General features: G+C 55.7%; 1 protein-coding gene across 2 annotated transcripts in view; it reads right to left on the reverse strand.

Annotated features, from left to right (window-relative positions):
- FBLN1 (fibulin 1) overlaps positions 1-21,192 on the reverse strand; it is an 80,887-nt gene extending 59,695 nt beyond the window's left edge. Inside the window, exons 1-2 of one of the 2 annotated variants that reach the window (XM_082421621.1) lie at positions 20,963-21,191; positions 6,060-6,162 (exon numbers count right to left, since the gene is read on the reverse strand). In XM_082421621.1, coding sequence (XP_082277747.1) covers positions 6,060-6,162; positions 20,963-21,041 — 182 coding nt within the window. In that variant the 5' untranslated portion in view covers positions 21,042-21,191. Of the gene's footprint in view, positions 1-6,059; positions 6,163-20,962 lie in introns of both variants that reach the window. The other variant, XM_082421622.1, reaches the window with a different exon arrangement.
- Positions 21,193-21,461: the final 269 nt, after the last annotated feature.

Genomic DNA, 21,461 nt, shown 5'->3' on the forward strand with positions numbered 1-21,461 from the left:
TCCCAGACTTGGTCCCTCAGACACAGCTCCAGGTGGTGAGGGAGCAGGAGGTGTGTGATCACAGTTGTGGCTCCCACCAGACCCCAAATAACCCTGGTTTTGGCCAGAGTCAACAAGGGCAGGAGGAGCCGCCAGACCTGCACCGGTCTGGAGAGGGAGGGGCCCCGCTGGGCTCCGTGTGCTGCCAGTCAGGCTGCCTCGGCCCCCAGCCAGCCCTCCCCAGCCTCCACCCTATGGGGCCGGAGCTCTGCACCCGGCTTCCCATGCACTTCTAGAACTGCCCTCAGGCTCCGGGATGGATTTGTCTGCACAGATAGACCTCCGAGATACTGCAGGTTTGGCTCCAAGCAACCACAATAAAGTTAGTCACATGAATTTTTTGGTTTCTTGGTGCATATAAAAATTATGTTCACACTGTACTGTAGTCCAGTAAGTGTACAATAGCATTATGTCTAAAAAGGCAATACATACCTTCATAAAAAAAAACCTTCCTTGCTAAAAAATGCTAACCATCATCTGACAACGTGGAGTTGCCACAAACCTTCAATTTGTAAAAAAAAAAAAAAAAAAAAAAAACACAACCTTCAAAGCACAATAAAATGAGATATACCTGTACTCTGCTACCACACATCCACTCATGCTCTCAGTGGATTTGCAAATGACAGGCACATCACTGCATTATCAGGGAGAGCAAGCAGATATGCATCCATTGATCCATTCACTCAAAGATATTTATTGGCTGAACAGAAAACAAGTGGTGTGGGAAAAGCGGGACCCCTCACGCACTGTGGGGGGGAAGGTAAAATGGTGCAGTATGGCAGGTCCTCCAAACATTTTAAATAGAGTGACCATAGGATCCAGCCATCCCACTTCCGCGCATAAACCCAAAAGAACCGAAAGCAGTGACTCACACAGATACTTGCACACCCACATTCCCAGCAGCATGATTCATAATCGCCGAAAGACGGGAGCAACCCAAGTGTCCATCAAGGAATAGATGAGCTAAATGCGGTCTGTACATATGATGGACTTGGATTCGGCCTTAACGAGGAAGGAAACCTTGACACGTTACAACACGGATAAACCTTGAGGACAGTAAGCTAAGTGAAATAAGCCAGCCACAAAAGGATGAATACTGTGACTCCCCTTTTATGAGGGACCCAGCGGAGTCAAATTCATAAAGACGGAAAATAGAAGGGGTGGGCTGGGGAACGGGGGGTAACGAGGAGGTTTTGTTTCATGGGTACGAGTTTCACTAGGAAGATGAAAAAGCTCTGGAGGTGGACGATGGTGATGGTGATAGAGTGATGTGAATATACTGAACTGTACACCTAAACATGGTTACGATGGTACAATTTGTGTTATGTATATTTTACTGCAATTAAAAAAAAAATGTGGCTGTGGCCCTACTGTGTGCCAGGCCTGTACAGAGGCTTCAGGGACGGGGAGAGGGATGGCCTGGTGGGGAAGCTCAGCCTCCCACACCCAGGGGGCTTCTGGGGCAGCAGTTACTAAGCTCTGCCCTGATGGGGCTGGGCAGGTGCTGGGCATCCAGAGAGCTGCTCTCCCCTTGCTACCCTTCAACTTGGACAAGCATTCACCTGGCTGCCTTGCTCACCTCCTTCAGGTCCTGGCTCAGACGCCTGTTCTCAGCGAGGCGTCCCCAGACAGCTCTATTTAAAATTGTAAACCTGCCCTGATCAGGAGACCCTGCCTCCTGTCCCTGGGTTTTCCTTTCCCACGACACCGCGTGCCTTCTTACAAACCATAGACTTTACCATGTCGTCGTCATCTGTATCCTCCGTAGAAGAGATTTTGCCTATTTTGTTCACTGATTTATCTCCATCTTGTCCAGAATGCCCTCAATACGATTTGTGAAATAAATAAACGAAGGGGTTCAGAGAGTGACGGGTAGACTGAAAAACAGCATCTGAGGATCTGCTTTGGGTTTTGGCTCCGTGTGTATCCAAATTCCTCCGAGAGACTCGTGGGCTTAATTCAACCCAAGGTTTGAGGCAAATTTCTATTTGGGTCCTAAGGCATATTGGCCCTTGGTCGAGGCCAGAATGCAGAGCAATGCATGAGTTGAGGGAACGCCAGCTGCCGTCTCCCGATCGCCCCCAAATGTGCCATGTGTTAGAGGCTCAGGCAGAGGCCGAACGTGCCCAGCTGGAGTCCATGTGTGCAGAGAGGGGCCGGCCCCTCTGCGGTCCTTGCCAATCCCCTCGTCTGCCAGTGGCACCAACCCCGGGCTTCTTGGGCCCCACAGAACCCTCAGTGCCGTCCTTCCTCAACTCTACCCTGGAGGCTTGGCCTGGGGCTCGCCCACCTGCGTGATCCCATTCTCCTCATCCTGAGCTTAGAACAGCCCTGAGGATCAATAAAGATTTGCCGAATGAATGAGAACTTAAAACTGGAGATCCCGGCAGAATACCACTTCAAAAGAAGAAAAATGATACCCGAACTACTGAGTTACCAAGTGGCCAGTGGTCTCTGTTTCTTTTTTTTTTTTTTTAAACATTTCTTTTTTTTTTTTTTTTGAAGTATCTTGTTAATTTCTTTTATTTTTATGAGCTTATTTTATTATTTTATTTTATTTATTTATTTATTATTTATGGCTGTGTTGGGTCTTCGTTTCTGTGCGAGGGCTTTCTCTAGTTGCGGCAAGCGGGGGCCACTCTTCATCGCGGTGCGCGGGCCTCTCACTATCGCGGCCTCTCTTGTTACAGAGCACAGGCTCCAGACGCGCAGGCTCAGTAGCTGTGGCTCACGGGCCTAGTTGCTCCGCGGCATGTGGGATCTTCCCAGATCAGGGCCCGAACCCGTGTCCCCTGCATTGGCAGGCAGACTCCCAACCACTGCGCCACCAGGGAAGCCCTAAGAGGACCCTCTTAAAGCAGATTGGATTTCTGACCTGCTCTCTCCCTTCTCTGCCTTCATTAAAAACGATACCCCTGAACTTGTTAGAAAATCCCTGCTATCAGCATCGCTGCACTGCTTGTCACTCCCCACTGCACACGGCCCCGCTTATCCTAGCACCGCGGCTCTGACTTGGGGCTCAGAGTCATCAGTCGTGTGCCGTCCCCATCCTCTGGGCGAGGAGAGCATGGAGGGCTGGGGCGGGGGTGGGGGGGGCGGTTCTTGTTCTCCTGAGCACCCCCTACGGTGGCACCCAGTGCTGCCCCTGGAATTAAAACCCAGTTGTGTTCTTAGATGAGCTGCATCTGACTTTGAGCCCAAGACCCCAGGCTTGGCCTCTGACCTCTGCAGATGGTATGGGGTTCAGAGCCCGACATTAAGTGACAAAGAGGAAAAGGGTGCAGGGCAGGCTGGAGGGGCAGCAGGCAGCACCTGGGGAAACAGGACCGGGATGCGGTCAGAGCCCAGCAGCCCAGCAGCTAACTCACTAAGAGGCCTTGGACACAGACACAGCCCCTGCCCGTGAGTTCGGGGACAAGTCCACTGGCCTCCCTGGGCCTCGGGGAAACAAAAGGCCAATCGCTGGCAGTCAACGTCCTGGGAGTTGAATAACGCGTCTTGAGGACCCTGTCATATGGAAACTCGCACTATCCAGCCAGCGTTCCCTTGGGCCCCACGTGATGAAGTGAGTGGGCCCCACTGGAAACATGTCGGGGCTCAGGGGGAACCTGGACTTGCACCCATATCTGCCCCCAAGAGAGAAGACCTTCCCTCTCGGCCATTCAGGTGATATGACTTACATTTCAGGAAATCTCTGAACGCATGTTTGAAATTTACCGCTGCCCAAAATGTAGATCATGAACCGTAATCTTGATGTTCCGACTACCTGGTCTTTTGTTGCAAAAACTCCTATATATCCTGGCTCCCCCCCTTGCCTCTTTGGAACAGTTTTCTCAGCATTATCTGAGATGTTGTGTCCCAGGCTTGAAGTCCTCAGAAAGTCCACCAAATAAAACATAACTCAAAAAAAAAAAATGTAGATCACAACACAAATGCCTGCTGCATAGCCAAGAAGGTAGTTTCTCTAGAGTCTGGAGCCCACTGGGGATTCAAGATACCTCCAAAACTCAGTCAAGACATTGGTGAGTAGAAGTCAGTAACAAATCCAGTTGTGACTAAAATCCAAACTCACAAGTAGGGCCCAGAGGCCACTGAGTCGCTGACCTCAGTTCCTCCTTCTGTCCGTTGAGGGGTCAGCTGGCTGATGCCTCACTTTGTAAGCCTTTGATTTACAAACAGGGCTCCCCGTTTTGGGTTGAATTGTATCCCCGCCTCCCACAATTCTATGTTGAAGTTCTAACCCCAGGACTTCCGAATGTGACTTATTTGGAGATTGGGTCTTTAAAGAGGTAATTAAGGTTAAATGATCATTAAAGAGGTAATTAAGGTTAGGGTGGCCCTAGTGCAATCTGCCTGGCATCCTTACAGGATAAGAGATTAGGACACAGACACACAGAGAGGGGAGACCACGTGAGGACATAGGGAGAAGCTGGCATCCCCAGGCCAGGAGAGACGCCTCAGGAGGAACCAGCCCCGTTGAGACCTTGATCTCAGACTTCTGTCCGCCAGGCTGTGAGACAGTAAATGTCTGTGGTTTAAGCCGCCCGGGCAGAGGTATCTGTGCCGGCGGCCCGAGCAAACACATACAGTCCCACAGCCTGGCCTGGTGGTCCCGGCTGCTTCCCTCGCCTCGGTCATTATCACAACCCTGAAAGGAAGCTATCGCTGTCCTCCTTTTACATTTGGGGAAACTGAGGTTCCAAGTCGGCTCAAGTCACACAGCCTGAAAGCCGGCCCAGGTGGGTCCCCGGGGCCCGGCTGCCTCTCAGAGCCCAGTCTGCAAACAGAACTCTTGGCGCTCACCACCCAGCTTCGCTCCGCGACTGCCAGCCGCCCTCTGACGTTTCTAGCTCAAAGCCACGCTCGGGAGCCAAGATCCCCGCTCTCACTCATCAGACGCGCCGTAAATGCTAACGGCGTGGTCTCCCAGTCAATTCAAACAATCCGAGTGCCCTGTCTTCTCTTCCTTTGTTTGGTCTATAATGCTTTCGACTTTTCAAGAATTTCCTAAATCGAGATTTACATCCTCCGTCACTGCTGGCGGGCAGCAGTCTCTGCTCGATGCCAACACAAATGCAAAACTCCAGAGTGAGGCAGACAAGCCTCCCCTGCACATTCCTTCCACGGCAGCTCTCCACCTAGCATCCCACAGCTCCAAGCGTCCAAGCAGCTTAGACTTGGATTAGAGGCAGAGAAAATGAACGGATGTCAAGAGTAATGGAATGCGTTCATACCCTCACCTCCCCCTCAACCTCTGCTCCCCAGGCAAGCAGATCTGGGTTCAAGTCCTAATGCCATCACCTACCAGCTGTGCGTACTGGGGAAAGCTCAGTTTCCTCATCTGTAAAATGGGATCAGTAACAGGGTGAAACGAGATGAAGGGCAGCAAACGCCCAGCACAAAGTCTGCTTCATAAAGCCTTGCTATTATTTTTACAGTGATGATCAACGTTACATATCTTTATCATTTATTCTAAGCTTACATTCTCCCAAAACTTTGAGGGAGCTTGAGTCAATTTAGGAAGAGAGGAATAAAAATAGTTGATCCAGATGCTGGCTACTGTATGAAGTAGACAATGGTCTGGCAGAACTTTTGCTCTGGGACTCGCTCGTCTGCGTTTTCGGGGTCTGAAGGTGGCCCATGCTTTTATCTGCAAAGGGCTTCCAGTCACACGATCTCATCCGCCCCCCCCAACAACCATCCCCTTTCTGGATGACTTGGCCACACTGCCCAGGTGCGGCAGCGAGGGCTACAAACCCACATCCTCTTGCTTGCAGCCCGGTGAAATGACGGGATGCCCGGCAACGCCAGGGTGGCACGGGAAGGGTAAACGGAGTCCCCGTACAAGGACCGTGGGAGCACAGAGGAGGGACGCGGGGGTCACCAGCCCCCCACATCTCCTGTAGCCTGGCCTTGGGGGCCCAGCCTCTCCCGGGGGCCTGGCACCCACTGTCCCTTCGTCCCCTGCTTTTGTCTAGAAGAACACTGTTCTGGTAGAACAGTGGCACTGGCAAACATACCTGCATTCCTTGGATTCCGAGGCGTATGGCAGTGAGCAGTCCCTGTGCTGAGTGGCCATTCGATGTCCGTCTGCACAGCAAGCCTCCATGGGGACGTCTGCGCCTGCCGTGCAGGGAAGAGAACGGGGTGACTGGCGGCAGGTGACTCACCTCGGACCCTGCCCAAGGTCCCCTTAGACGGGCGGCCTCCCTCGGGTGGCCTAGAGCGCCCCCTCCCGGCCGCACCATCTGGACACCCCTTCCTTCGGTCTCCTCTACAGCATCAGGACGGGGCCGAAAGGGCCGCGGCACATCCGGTCTTTCAGTCACTCGACAAACGTGTACTGAAAACTCCGCTGAGTCGCGGGCTGGGAGCACACACTCCGCTCCTCCTAGAAAGGCCTGAAACCTTAACTACTACCTTCCAAATCCAGTTCTGACGGGACTGCAGCTCAGCACCGGGATCCCTGTCCCAGCCAGATGCCAAAACTGGGACGGGGACCTGCCCAGACGGGGTCCCTGCCTTCACAGTCCAGAGGGAAGAAAGACAGGTGTTACTGACCAAAGCACGGCCGAGTGGCTGTCCAGCCCAGTGGGTGGGTATCCAGGACGCGGCTGACCCCACTCCTATGGGGTCACAGATGGTTTGTCTCACTAAAAATGAACAGTGCAGAACTGGGGAGGCCTAGAGGTGTCCCCCAAACTGGGACAACCAAGGAGGGCTTCTCTCGAGAGTGGGGAGCGAACACCAGGGAAGAGGTACAACATGAGCAGAGCACAGGGGAGAGAACGGTCATGCGGGGCCTCAGATGCAACCAGCCGGCTCCGGGGAGAAGCAAAGAGCCAACGTTTCCGGGACCCGCTCTGTGTTCTCACTGCATCGTCGGAGCCACTTGCTAGGAGAGCATCAGTCCTCACTGTACGGGTCGGGAAACTGAGGCCGGTGACGGTCTCTGCCCTTGATTTGTCACAAGGTTGCCTCTTTGCTCACAAAAGGGAAAGATAGAAGGCTCAGGTGGGTCCAGCAGCTGGGGCACCCACGCCCTCCAGCGCCCAGCCCGGCGCTCAGCCCCACCCAGGCTGCTGCCCCGCTGGGCCCCTCGGCTCACAGGAAGGAGGGGACCCCACGGTTCCCCAAGGGAGGAGCAACCGGGTACTGAGGCGCCCCCAGCGTCAGTTCCACCCGCAGCCAGGAGGGGGCGTTAGTGGCAACAGCCTCTGCTCCCGGGCAGAAGGTCACCTCTCGGCAGGACATCTCAAAATTGGGCTCTAAGAAACGCCACGGTTTCTCACGGCTGGCCTCTCCGTGCCCCACGGGGTAAATCCCGCCGGGCTTGGCAGCGTTTCCTGGCACCAAGGGCCTTGGGTGTTCTGTTTGAGCTCATTATTCTTCCAAGGCCCGGCCCTCGGGGTGGCCCCAAAAGAGAGGGTCACTCCAGGGCTCAGCACGAGGCCGATGCGTCCAGAAACACCGGCTGCGACGGCTTGCCCGCGGCCACCTCGAGCACCTCTGCCGACAAACTGCGCCTGGAACACGGTGCCCTTGAGCTCTGGGCTCACCTCCGGGGAGACCCCGATGGGCGTGGTCCGTGCCTGGGTGAGGAGCTGAGGCTGGGCTGGGCATTTCTTGAACCAGGAGGAGGAAGGGCCTTGCCAGGTCCCCCAACGATGACAACCTCAGCCCCACCCGCAGCCGGGGGAGCTCGGAGCGGAAGATGCGCTGCCGCATCCGCGCTCTCTCGGGTCCCCCAGGCTGGCAAGGGGGTCTGGTTAAGGATGACAGTCCACCCCCGAGCAAAGTCTGCCGGCCCACTGCCAACCGGCCGCTCGGCCCATCCCGACCTCAGCTGTCCCCCTCCACACTTCCCGACGACACCATCTGGTGAACCTGGGGGGCACCGTGGGCTGGGGCTCAGATATAATTGGCATCACCGGCTTCCCAGCACCAAACAGCGAGGTCCCTCATGAGGGAGAGCCTCTTGGTTACCGGGGTGACCCCCAGGGGTCCCACTCATTCATTCATTCCTTCCTTCGTTCTTGCTCCAATTGATTCTAAGGGAAGCATTCACGAAACGCAGGACCTGACCTGTCACAGATAAAACATGGCCTGTGGTTCACCCCCAAGACGACTGTGACCCAGTCACGTGGCCTGACAGAGGCCGATGTCCCCTGTGTTGTACCCCTCCACCCCAATCCCAGCCGGGCCCGCCTAGCTCTCCCGCCCACAGTCTCACCCCTCGTGGCTCTCACAGCCCCTCCGGTGCCGGCCCAACCCCCATCCAGTCTCTCCCCCGCTCCTGCAGCCCGCCCACCCACCAGCCCGGCCTGGAGCAAACTCACAATTGACAACATCTGTCTGCCTCGCCCTCCCTCCCTCCCACCCACGCAGAGCTAGGCCTCCCTCTCCTGCTCAGCCCTCAGCCCACAGCCAGCCCTCAGCAGCTACAGGGGGGAGTAGGAGGAGTGTCCGCTTTGGAGCCGAACAGGCTTGGGCTCCAATCCCAGCTCCAGCGCCTTCTTGCTCTGTGACCCTAGGCAGGACGCTTCACCTCTCTCAGCCACAGCTTCCTGGATGGCAAAACGGGGCTCACAATACCTTCTGAAGGTGGCTGAGGAGATGGATAAAGCTTATAAAGTTCCGAGCACACAGGGAGCTCCAGTAAACAGTGGCTGGATTACACGTGGAAGGAACAAAGGGAATTTGCTTGCCGTTGCCCGTGAAGAATGGGGGAACCAAGGCCCCGTCTCGGGGTGCAGAATGGCCCAGGGATGAGTGGCGGCCCCTCGGCCTCCCTCAACTCTGAGAAAGGCAGGCACAGGTGAAGCTCAGACTCCTGGAGATGGCTCAGTGGGGCGAGAACTTTGTGCCCAAGCTGTAGAAACGTTTGGAAATGATTCCCACTGGGGAGCCTTGAGCACTTTGGACCTTATTCTCAGAAGGACAATGCAATGTGACATCCTTCGCTCAATCCAGAAACGCGGAACATCCCCGGAATGCCCCAGGCAGCCATAAAGCTGGAACTGCCAGTGGCCGGGGTCAGCACACCCTCCTTGGGCAGGATGCGCCCCCTCCCCAGCCGGGGGGTTAGTTCCTGCTCTCCCAATCCGAGGGGCCACGGGGCGCCCACGGCCAGGCTGGACGGTGACGCAGCAGAGGTCAGAGCAGACAGGACATCACCGTCCTCATTGCAACAGCTGGACACATGAGGATTCCCACAGAGACAGCCCTTCCATTCACCACCTCTCACCCCCTTAAATTCCTTTTTTATGCCACTGTGCCAGGCACAAGGCGTCACACTGTTGTATAGAAGTAGCATCGTCTCCAACCCACTCCCCCCTCTGTGGGCATCTACGTTACTTCCGATATTTCACTATGGGAACAAACAGCTCTGGGCTGAGCACCTTCATCTGTCAACCTTGTCTTCAGATTCTAACGATCCCAACTTGGCTATTCTATTGGAACCATGTTGAGTATGACGGTCTGGTTCTATGGGCCATTATTTATCTTTCCTTATGTCCTGTAGAACAATGGTTATATATGCAGCCTCGGGTTAAAATTACTTTGGGGAACTAACTTCCTTCTGGAGGGAAGGCTTTCTGATTGTTGTTTTTGGAAGCTGAATATCCAACATTGAAAGGAATCCTTCTTTTAATTTTGTTTTATTGTTGATGACATTATACTAAGTGAAACCAGTCACAAAAGGGCAAACAAAAGGACTGTATGATGCCACTTATATGAGGTCCTGAGAACAGTCAAATCCATGGAGACAGAAAGTAGAATGGTGGGCGCCAGGGGCTGGGGGAGTGGGAGGGGGAGTTACTGTTTAATGCGGACGGAGTTTCCATTTGGGGAGATGAAAAGTTCTGGAGATGGATGGTGGTGATAGCTGCACAACAATGTGAATGTACTTAATGCCACTGAGCTGAACACTTAAAAAGAGCTGAAATGGTCAACTGTATGTTATGCGTATTTTTAAATTTTTTAATTGAAGTATAATTGATTTACAATGTTGTGTTAATTTCTGCTGTACAGCAAAGTGATTCAGTTATACATATATATATACACTCTTTTTTAATATATTCTTTTCCATTATGGTTTATCATAGGATATTGAATATAGTTCTCTGTGCTATACAGTAGGACCTTGTTGTGTATCCATTCTATATATAATAGCTCACATTGTTATGTATATTTTTTAAATGCAGTTTAAAAATTGAGCTTTTGTGTACCATTTTGTAGCACCCTTCATTAGGAAAGGAATTGTACGTTCTGCCGATTAAGTCACTTGCCATTTTCAATCGATGTTGTTTTCATGGACTAATCTGAACACCGACAAAGAGGATTAATTTGGGAAACTGTATTTTACAACATCCTTGTATAGCAGTTTGGTAGAGAATGCAATGTTTTCCAAGGCAAGCTATGAGACCTCAAATGGGAATGGTGAAAATGTTAATTAGAAAGTAAATTGTGGGACTTTCCTGGTGGCGTAGCGGTTAAGAATCCGCCTGGGCTTCCCTGATAGCACAGTGGTTAAGAATCTGCCTGCCAGTGCAGGGGACACGGGTTCGAGCCCTGGCCCAGGAAGATCCCACATGCCGCGGAGCAACTAAGCCTGTGCGCCACAATTACTGAGCCTGAGCTCTAGAGCCCACGAGCCACAACTATTGAGGCCACATGCCACAACTACTAAAGCTTGCGCGCCTAGAGCCCGTGCTCTACAGCAAGAGAAACCACAACAATGAGAAGCTCACGCACTGCAACGAAGAGTAGCCCCTGCTCCCGCAACTAGAGAAAGCCCACGCGCAGCAACGAAGACCCAACGCAGCCAATAAATAAATAAATATATTTTTTAAAAAAGTAAATTGTAACTTTGCAACCAAAATAAAGATGATTTAAAAGTTTAAAAAGAAAACAAAAATCCCCAGGGATTGTCTCTCCCCCATGCATCTGGGGCAGTGGCCAGCCGAGGGTGGGACAGGTAGAGGAGAGGCAGAAAGACCTAAAGTGCAGACTTGCTCTGGCTTTGACCTCCTGCATCACTGCGGACACCGCGGCTTGTTCATTGTACCTGGCGGGTCAGGTCGCCTCTCAGTTCTGCCCCATCACCAAACCGGGGCTGACCTGAAGCCCAAAGAGGCGTCTCTCTCCTGTCCCCACTTGTGGACATGTCCGTCAACGCCCACCCTCAGCCTGTGCATCCTGTCACACCCCAATGTGGCACCTTCTCAGTGCTGGTCAGCCACTCCCAGAGTAGGCGGGAGCGGCTGGGTCAAGTGATTGTCACCTGGGAGTGTGACAAGTCCTTTGGCAGATGGGGCCACGGAGCAGAGGCCGCTCACTGCCCGAGCCCAGGGGAGATGGGAGGGAAGGCTTTCTGGAGGTGAAGGGGAGGCCCCTCTTCCAGCATCACTTCCCCCAACCGCTCACAGCAGGAACTCTGCAACATCAATGGAAGGGGAAAGAGGGACGGGGGTTCCAGGCTGTGGCCCCAGTCTCTGGCACAAGGCACATGGCGGGGCTGCGCGGGGGGCAAGAAGAGAACCAAGGTGTCACCCCACCTGATGCCACACCTCACTGGTACCAAGGGTTTCACAGCAGCTGACAGCATCAGACCAACCAGGCCCACCAGCAGACGCCCTGGCAGCACCTCCCAAAGGGCGTAAACTTGAGGAAACCTCAGGCACAGACACCGCCATGTCTGAGTGGCCCTCCTAAATCATGTCACGAAAGCAACCTGGAGCGACAAGGCCATTACTGTTTCTTCTGTCCCCAACCCCAGGGAGCGCTGTCACCTACCCCCACCCACCGCGCGCTTACTGGTCACTCAATGCCCGTCCTTAACAGCCCGTAGGTGCTCTTAAGAGAGAAGTGGGGCTTCGGGCGAGTCTGGAATCTTCTCCCTCAGATCCTTTCCCTCTCTGAGAAGACACTTCAGCAGGGTACAGTTTTCATCTCTGGTCCCTGTTAATCTGACTAGATGAGATCCACAAAGACAAAATTTCTTGTCCTTCCAAAATCTGGGGCATTAAAATGCCCTCCATGTATGTGAAATGCTGAGATACGAGATGGTGGTTGGTTAGCTCTCTATTTGGTTTTAATATCCTCATTTGGAAAAATAAAGAGTTGACGCCAGGCTCATGCCCCATCTGCTCCACGGCACTGCCTAAAGCTGCAGCAGAAAGTTGGAGGGGGTCCCCGCGGTGTCCAGGACCCGCAAGACTGGGAAGCCTGAGGTGCAATGAGATGCCAGCAGGGAATTCCAGCCCAACAGAACCACGCGAGACTCAGCCCACACCCCCAGCCCCTGCGGGGCCCCCCACCTCACGAGCCTGGGGAGCCAGCAGATGCCCCTCTTAGGACCCTTCCATGCGCCAGGCTCTGAGCTTGGGGCGAGGAATCCAGAGTCAGGACCCCGTTCTCAGGGAGATGACAACCCAGGGAGATGACAAGCAACTGTCACCTGGTGTGTCCCAGTACGTCTGCACCATTCTGTATGACTGGGATGAGGACAGACCCATTTCCCCTCCTCAAGGCCCCATGACCCCCCCAGGAGGAAGCAGGGCGTGCTGAGTCTGCTCTTATGGCTCCAGGCCCTGTCCTCAGCACGAGAACGGCTGGTGCCCTCACACCCCCTGACACCAGCACCCGGCACAGAGAGACAGGGTCTCGGATAGAGCACCAGCTAAAAGGAGGCAGCAGGAGACAAGGACCAGAAGACACATCTCTGGGAAGGCGAGAAGAAGCAGCCTCTACACTGCTCCCTCCAGGCAGCTCACAGTGACCTCCTGGATGAAGCCCAGTGGACATGTGGGCCGTCCTCCCCCTGCCCGCAACTCTACAGCATCCCCCCCTGCAGGACCCAACTCCCCTGGTTCTCCTCTCACCTCTCAGACCATGTATGCACACCTGTCAAGTGTCCCCTGCACCGGGCTTTTGGAAACTGAAGCTCTGCCAGGCTGGGTGGTCAAGGGTCCCTCCTCTCCTCCGGCTAGCTCGTTCACACCCACACCAGTACAAAGGTCCTTTCCTCCGGGAAGTCCTCCCTAACTGCACCCCCCAACACACACACGTGCACACACGCGAACACGGGGCAGACATGTTTCCTTTCTTTCGTGGTTTCTTTGTTCCCTGAACTTCCCAGCAATTAGCACAAATAATTAACCGAGTGTGTACTTGTGCCACGAGGGCTGGACAGGCGTCTCATTCTGCACCCTGCCCCACGGCCGGTCCAGAGCCAGCACACAATAAATGTCCGTGAAGGAATGAACGGACGAATGATCTCATGTGATCCTAGCAACTCTATGACACAGGGGACGGGAAGAGATGAAGGAAGTTGCCCGAGGCCATGGGACAAACACAGAGGCGGCACAAGAATCTGGCTGTGACTCTAAAGCTCACACCCACCCACCGTAAAACCGAAGGAGACAGTGGTTTCCCCCTGAAGCTGGACTTAAAAAACCGGAGACTTTTCAGTTAGAATAGTGAGGCGGTTAGTTCAGCGTCCTGCTTAAGATTACGTTATGAGAGCCAAGCTGCCTGTGTTCGAATCCTGGTGCTGCCACTTAGCAGCTGTGTGTCCGCAGGCGTGCTGCCTGGCCTCTCTGTGCCTGGGTGGGGTGGGTCTCACACCAATAATGGAAAATGGGCATAATGACAGGCGTGGCGCGATGGGTTTCAGAGAGCGGTCTCATGTCAAAACGAGTGGCGCACGTAGGTAACGAAACTTCCATTACATTTCACTCTAGCAGGCAACACAATCCAAAAGGAAAAATAGGTTCAAGAAAAATACTGGCTCAAAAAAAAAAAAAAGAAAGAAAGAAAGAAAAATACTAGCTCAGCCCGTTAGCATAAAAACACTGATAGCTAGCATCTAAAAACCAGTCCTGGCCGTGTCCCAGCTACCACCCATGGCTCTGGGGACTCCCCTGAGGGGGTGCCACTTTGCTGCTCCTCCCCCTCAAACTGCCCGGGGGGCTCAGTGCCGTGGCCCCTCGTCCGCTCCCCCCACTGCCCCCACCTCCCTGGGTGGCCTCATCCAGCCTCCCCTATCGGCCGAGACTCCCACACTTCTGTCTGCAGCCTGGTCTCGCCCATGAGCCCAGGCTCCCCCGGGACGTCTAATAGGAAACTTAAGGTTTCCGAACAGGACTCTGATCCCCACCCCTGTCCGGCTTCTCCGCCTCAGTAATTAGCAGTCATCATGCATCCAGAGGCTGGAGCCAAAATAACTGGGCCAGGCTGAATTATTCCATCTCCCTCCCCCTCCACATCCAAGCCCTCAGCGAGTCCTGTCCACTCTACCTCCCAAACACCCTAGATCTGCCCACTTCCCTCCGGCCTGCAGATCCCTCCCCCCCCCGCCCCCCCCACCAGGGCATCTTTGGCCCTGGACCCTGCAGGAGCCTCCGCCCAGCTTATTCCACCTCCATTCTGGTCTCCCCATAATCCATTCACCATGCAGCACAGAGGGACTTCGAGAAGTGTGAGTCAAGGAATGTCACTCCCCTGCTGAAGATCCTCCAGCGCCTTCCCCGAGCATCTAGGAGAAAATCCACAGTCCACGCCCTGATTTTTGAGGCCCTGCACGACTGCCTTGCCCCTCCCGCCTTGGCCACCCTCTCGGGCACCACCCCCACTCCCCTCCCTTCACACCACCTCTCCGGTCCCTCTGGTACACCTGGTCCCACCTGGGGGCCTTTGTGCCAGCTGTCCCCTTTGCCCAAACGCTCTGCCCCAGGTCTTTTCACAGATGGCTCCTCGCCACTCACGTCTGAGCTCAAGTATCACTTGCTCTCACTCGCTCCCCCCTCCCCCGACACCCACTTGAGAGCCACTCGTGTCCCACTGTCACAGTGTGTTACAGTCACTATGGCACGGATGCCCACGAAACTTTTTCTTAGTGCATCTGTTTCTGTGTTTACTCTCAGTGTGTGTCGTGGGTTCAACGGTGGCCCCTAGAAAGATGTGTGCATGTCCTGACCCCTGGAACCTGTGCACGTGACCTTATTTGGAATAAGAATCTTTGTAAATGGAATGAAGTATCTCAAGATGAGATCATCCTGGATTATCCAGGTGAGCCCTAAGTCCCATGAAAGTGTTCTTAGAGATGCACAGAGGAGATGCAGGAGGGGGCCACGTGAAGATGGAGGCAGAGACTGAAGGGATGCAGCCTCAAGCCAAGGAGGGGTGCCCCAGAGCCGTGGAGGAAGGGAAGCCCTCGGACACCTTGATATCTGACTGCTGGCCTCCAGGACAGTGAGAGGGTTAAACTTCTGCTGTTTTAAGCCACTAGGTTGCAGCAATTCAGCCCAGAGCCACAGGAAGCTCACGCAGTACACAAGCTCCAGGATGCAAGGGCCTTATCTGGCCTGTGTCCCTGGGGCCTCTTCCACGACCTGACTCCTCAATGAGCGTCTGCGGAATAAATGGATACACAAGCTGACACACGACAGCTGCGTGACAAGCAGCTCCTTGGGGGCCACACCAGGCTCAAAGGAGAGACTTGGGAAGTGTCTGCTGAGTAAAACTGAAAACCAGCCTACAAATGACACCACTTTGCAGCTAAGTGACCTCAGACAAGCCCCTTCCCCCTTCTGGGCCTCAGTTTCCTCACCTATGTAAAGGGAGTGCGTCGTCGGCTGATCTTCGATTTCCGTATCCCGATAGACAAACCAGTCCTCCCCAAATTCTGCTCGAGTGCCCATCACAAAACCCGCCCTGGGCCCCATCGGACCCACGGCTGGTTCTTTGGTTCTTACACCTTTGACACAAACCACGAAGAGTAAGATCCCAGTGGATCCAGACCCCTGTCTCTTCTGGTATTCCCTCTGAGTGGCCTGAAGCTGGCCATGCACGTAACAGCACACATCACGAACCCTTCACTGGGGGAAAAGAAGGCTCTGGGCCCCTGGCCTCGGGAAGGAATAACCGGGCGCCCTTGCCCATTGGATTCCCCCAGGAAGTCGGGGACAGAGCTGGGCGGGAACCTAGTTTCCAGACTCCTGGCCCCGGCCGTGTCGGCCCAGCGCTCTGACAAGTTTCCTTGGCAAGGCCGGCGGCGGTGTCCCCATGGATTAAGCAGGAACATGACTTAAACAACTTCCAGGGCTGTTCTCTTCAGAGGCCGGGCCTGCCCTGCCGTGTCCAGGACCCAGGATCAGCCAAGAGTACTCTCCTTTACAGAGGTGCCAGGAAAGGGGCGACTCTCTGTCCTGAGGACGGTTCTGCACCGCTCCCAGCATCCTGAGGCCACAGCCAGCCCACCCCCGCAGGGGGACGAGCACTACGGGCTCTGGTTCTTTGGCGGGCTCCTTGGCGCCACTCCAGATGGCAGGGAGGAGGCCCTGACGCAGGCCATACCTGAGGGAGAGCTGCGACCAAGCCAGACCCCGGGCTGGACGGCCCAGCCAGCACAGGGCAGGCTCGTCCACAGATCTGAACCGAGACGGGTGCTGTCGTCTGGGGGGGCCGCCTCCCGTCAAGCCAGCTGCGAGCCCCTCCAGGGCCCAGGCTGTCGCTCCCACTTCTGTGATCTCCCCCCCATCACTCCCCATGGAAAATGCCTGTCCTTTCAAAGGAGCCCCTCGTACACACAGCACTCGTTTCTGGCGCTGAAGGGCCCGTCCAGCCGACTGGTTAGGAGCACGGGGTCCCGAGTCCTCTATTTACTACCACATCGTCCTGAGCGAGGACTGGTTGCCAGCACTGGATTTTAAACGCCCAAGATCACAGTGTTTTTACGCTAATGGGCTGAGCCAGTATTTTTCTTGAACCTATTCTTCCTTTTGGAGCCTGTCGCCCGCTAGAGTATATGCTCTGGGCCTTAGTTTACATGCCTGTAAGGTGGAAATAACAGTAGTACCTACTTCATGGGGCTGTCGAGAAGGACTAAGTTAGTGACTAAATGTAAAAGACTTCAATTATCATAATTTCCTAGGGCAGAGAGTTTTCATTCTGTTTTTAAGGAAACAGAGCAGAGAGCATGTGGGAGTCGGTCAAGCTCTCTCGAATCACTTTCAGGGCTGGGACCAGTCTCCTAACCCTGGTCAAGTGCTGACCCCCAGCAATGGGTGGGTGGGTGTAGGACCCTCCGGTCCCAGCCTCTCGTTATGACCAGCCTGGGGCTTAAAGGCAGTGACCAGTGGGAAGAGTGCTGGCCGCAAAGCACAGCCTCCGGTCCAGCCATGCCTGCTACGAGCTGGGTGACTTGGGACAGATGCCTTGGCCTCAGCGCCACACCCTCTGAGCTCTGAGCTCCCCTCCAGGCTGAAGGGTCTCTGATCCCAGGAAAGTTGACATAATGGGTGCCCCCCCCCGCCCGTTTCGTTATCTGGCCACATTTGAGACCATTACAGGGAAACTGGAACCATATGAAGCCTGCAAAAGCATTATTAATGAAATTGTTATAATTTGATGTTTTGCAAAAGAAAAACCTCTTATTATGTAAAACATACTGGCAAAATACTCCCTATTAGAACTGTTTTCCTGCAAAGCTGCTCCACCCGCAGTGTCCACTGCTCAGAGCTCCACCTTCAGAGGAATGGGGGGGAGGTGTGTGCAGGGTGTTGGGGAAGGGGCTGCTGGGGAAGGGGCTGCTGGAAAAGGTGCTAGGCACGGAGGTCTTCCCCAAGCATGAGGAGGAGGCAGAACTCCTAGAAGTCCCACGTTCTCTCTCACCTTCCGGACCTTTGTCCATGCTGTTCTCTCTGCCTGGGACACCCTCCCCACCCTCCTCCCAGCCCTCCTTCTGTTCCTTCACATCCCAGTTTGCATGCTGCTTCGTCCGGGAAGTCTTCCCTGACTCACTCCCAGTTGGAGTTGGTTTGTAATTGTTCACTTTTCTGGATCTCCCAGGAGATGTGCCCCATGGGCAGAAGGGCCAGGTCTCTCTTCCTCCTTGCCGTATCCCCAAGACCTAGAACAGTGTCTGGCACAGAGCTGGCCCTCAGCAGATATTTCGCGTACAGATGATTGAACGCCTAAGGAGGCCAGCTGAGGCCACTTTGCATGACCTTTACCAACACGGCTTTGGCACTCGACAGCTGCCGCAGGTTCTGTGGCCCTGTTGGGCCTCCTTCCCAGCTCCTGGCTGGGGAAATGCAGTTTTAGTAGTGCAATCTTGGGGAAAAGGATACTGTCCTATCCTACTCTAGGAAGGGAACATCACAAATAACAGATAATAATAATACAGCTACCACGACAGGCATCGTCCTATGTTCTCTCCTTCAATTCTCCAGCCAAACTAAAAAGTTGGTCTCTGTTATCTCCATTTTACAAATGAGAAAACCACCAGATCGGCCCGTGGTTCTTTCCTGAGGGATGACAGGCAAAGATGTTTGCAGTCCCACAAACGCTCCTGGCAGCCTGCTGGGTCCCAACGGTGAGTCACGCTCCCCCGCCACCATCAGAGGCGGCAAATGAGCCCAAGTTGGGAGTGGCCTTGGGCAGTGCCAGGAGGGGTCGTGACCCAGAGCTGTGGCTCCGCAGGAGAGGCCCTGGCACTGCACCCCCAGGGCACACTGTCACGCTCCAGCAGTCCCATCAGCCTGCCCAGCCCCTGCCACCCAAATGGGAAACTTCTAGGAGCGGCAGCGGTGCCGCCACGTGTTTCCAAGCCAAGTCCTCTCTCCCCTTTGTTCTCCTCCCAGCGATGTTCTCTGTAATCAGTCAGGAAGGCTGCCCGGCTGGAGCCAGAGGCCAAGAAGTCTTGGAGAAAACACAACCGTCTTTCTCAACACCGTCCTTCTCTCTACTCCCGCCCACCCTGGCTCTCAGGAAAACCCAACTGGACAGATGGATACAGGACAGACCGGTGGTTCCAACTCTGCCCCCTAGCACAAAAGTCCAGCCCTCTTCTGCGTTTCCGTGGCCAGGTCACCAAATGGGTTTCAGCAGATTAGCCAAAAGGCTCACCATCGAGGCCTTTTCCATGATCACTTTTAAACTGCATGTTTCCTCTTGGACCCCGCAGCTGTACAGAGGGTAGGGACAGTGTCACCCTCGCCTTACAAGGCTTCAGGGAACCTTACAGCTTCTGAGTTTCCAGGCACAGAAAAGAACCAGGCAATTTTCTAACTCTCTCTCCCCAAACCATACTAAACTTGTTGAAACTCAAAAGAGGGACCTCCCAAAAGAGACAAAGGACCACAGCACTCTCATCAGTGTGCAGTTAAGGTTTCCTTTATACACTTCAAGTTAGGACCTTCTCTATGAAGAAGATGGCTGTAAACCATCAGTCAGGCTTCAGCCTAGCAAGTCTCGGTGCTCCTTCAAAGCTGGACACTGCCAGGCTGCAGGGGACCCTTCTCAAACAGTAGGCAGAAAAGAACAGCGATGGAGTATCTGGGGACTCAGGCTCAGGAAAGTTCAACTAAGCTTTCTCTCTGCGCCTCAGTTTCCTTGGGTGTAAAATACAGGAGGTTCCGGGACCCCTTCCATTTCCAACAGGAGTCTTGTGTGGCCGGTCTAAGACCCCCCTGGGCTTTCACTCCAGCCAGGGGTCACCAGAATTCCCTTCTTTCCCTGCCTGCCTGACCAGCTCCTGCCCAAACGCCATCTCCTCCAGGAAGCTTCCCGTAAGCCCCAGGGCCTGGGCTGGCTCCTGCTGCCAATGCTGAGCCCTGCACCTCCCCGCCCCAACCATGAGATGTCCCCCCCAGACATGCCCAGGATGGAGCCGATGCCTGGAGCAGCCAGAGCTCCGTGAAGGTCTGCTGCAGGGAGCCACTGAGCCAAGAAACCTCTGCCCAGCTCTCCCTCCCCACCCCCCGTCAGCCTCTCCGGGAATCCCTGAATCCTGGCAAAGCATTAGCTGCGACCAGTGACCTTTGACAGAGGAGGAGGGTGGTCCCCAGAGAGTTTAAAAGAAACTCAACTAAGCCAGAGATAAAGAATCTGGGATGCCAAGGGTGGTCGGGGCTCTTATCTGGGCCTGGCCCCAGGAAGGCTGGCCTGGCTAATGACTGATGAGCCACGGGTCAGCAGAGAGGTCAGAGGTCATGGCTGTGAGCGGCAGGGCCTTGTGGTCACCCCCAAGGAGCTAGGCCTTGAGGATTAAGGAAGAAAGGAGGAGCCGGGTGCTTGCCATCCCAGCGCTGTCAGTCCCAGGGCTGGGCGCTCTGGGCCACGGGTCTGCTGGTGGAGACCCCCCTGGCAACCTTCTGCCACCAGGTGGCTGGGTTTGGAGGTGGCCTGTCCCCAGCCACAGCTGAGTCTGGAGCCTGGCAGAACCCCGTGTCTTGGGGTCCTCGGTGTCTCAGGTGGGCAGGCAGGGGTCTCCGCACACACAGCCATGGCCCTGAGCACCTTCAGCCCACTCCCTTCCTCTCTGCTTTCTTCGTGTCCGCCTCCTACCCCGTGACTGCTTTTGTCTCTCGGGCAAATTACCGTCCCCACTGCCCAGCAAGCTGGGTACCACAGCGCCTGCGCAGGGCTGGAAGTGGGGGCAGTGGGAACAGGTACGCCAGGGGCACTCCAGGTGCAAGGAGCAGGCACGGGGTGGCGCAAGGTGGGGGGGGGTCCTTGGCAACCACCAGCCAGCCTTCCTCTCCCCCAGCCCGCACCCTGGCCCCAGGGGGTGGGTGGGCGCTAGGGTGGGCAGGGTGGATGCGAGAGGGCCGGCAGGAGGATGTGTTTGGAGGGATCTGTCTTTAAAACAAATTCCCACGTCAGCGAGGTGATCAGGACCGAAGCCAGGAGACGGGTGGGGGGTTGGCGGGAGCGTCGCCGGGGCCTGGCGGCAGCGCAGCACAAACACCGCGAGGACCGCGGAGGGGCGCAGCGCCGGTCGACGCTTCCGGGCGCCGGCAGCTCCAAAAGTCGCACGGGGCGCGGGTCCGGGCGGTCGGGGTGTCGGGGAGTCACTAACGCGGGGGCCGTGGGTTCGGGGCGCTCCCTCCCCCCGCGGCGCGCCCCCGCGCCCCTACCTTGGGCCGCCAGCAGCGAGAGGCCGCCGAGCAGCAGCAGCGGCAGCGGGACCCGGCGCGACGGGGCGGCGCGCTCCATGGGCGGCGGGCGGCGGGCGGCGAGCGGCGGGCGGACAAAGGCGCGGGGCGCGGGGCGCGGCTCTCGGCTCCGGGCGCGGCACGCGGGCAGCGCGGGCTCCGAGCTCCAGCCGAGCCTCCGCAGCCAACGCAGGGCCCCGGCCGCGCGGTTCAATTATCCCGCCCCGGAGGAGGGCGCGGCGGAGGCGGGGCCGCGGGGCGCCCGCTCCCCTCCCCCCTCGACCGCTCCCCGCCCGGGACCTCCGGGGCCCTCCCTCCTGGCACCCCAGGCCCGAGGGGCGCGCAGGCCCACGGCCGGGCTGGGAGCAGGGACCCCAGACTTCCCCCCTGGTGGGGGCCGGGGAAGGGGGGCGCAGTCGGGCGGGAGGCACCCCCCCCTCACCCCTCACCCCCCCTGCGCCAGTGAAACCCGATCCCCTCC

The sequence above is a fragment of the Balaenoptera physalus genome (assembly GCF_965194825.1).
Source record: "Balaenoptera physalus genome assembly, chromosome: 13".
Taxonomy (NCBI): domain Eukaryota; kingdom Metazoa; phylum Chordata; class Mammalia; order Artiodactyla; family Balaenopteridae; genus Balaenoptera; species Balaenoptera physalus.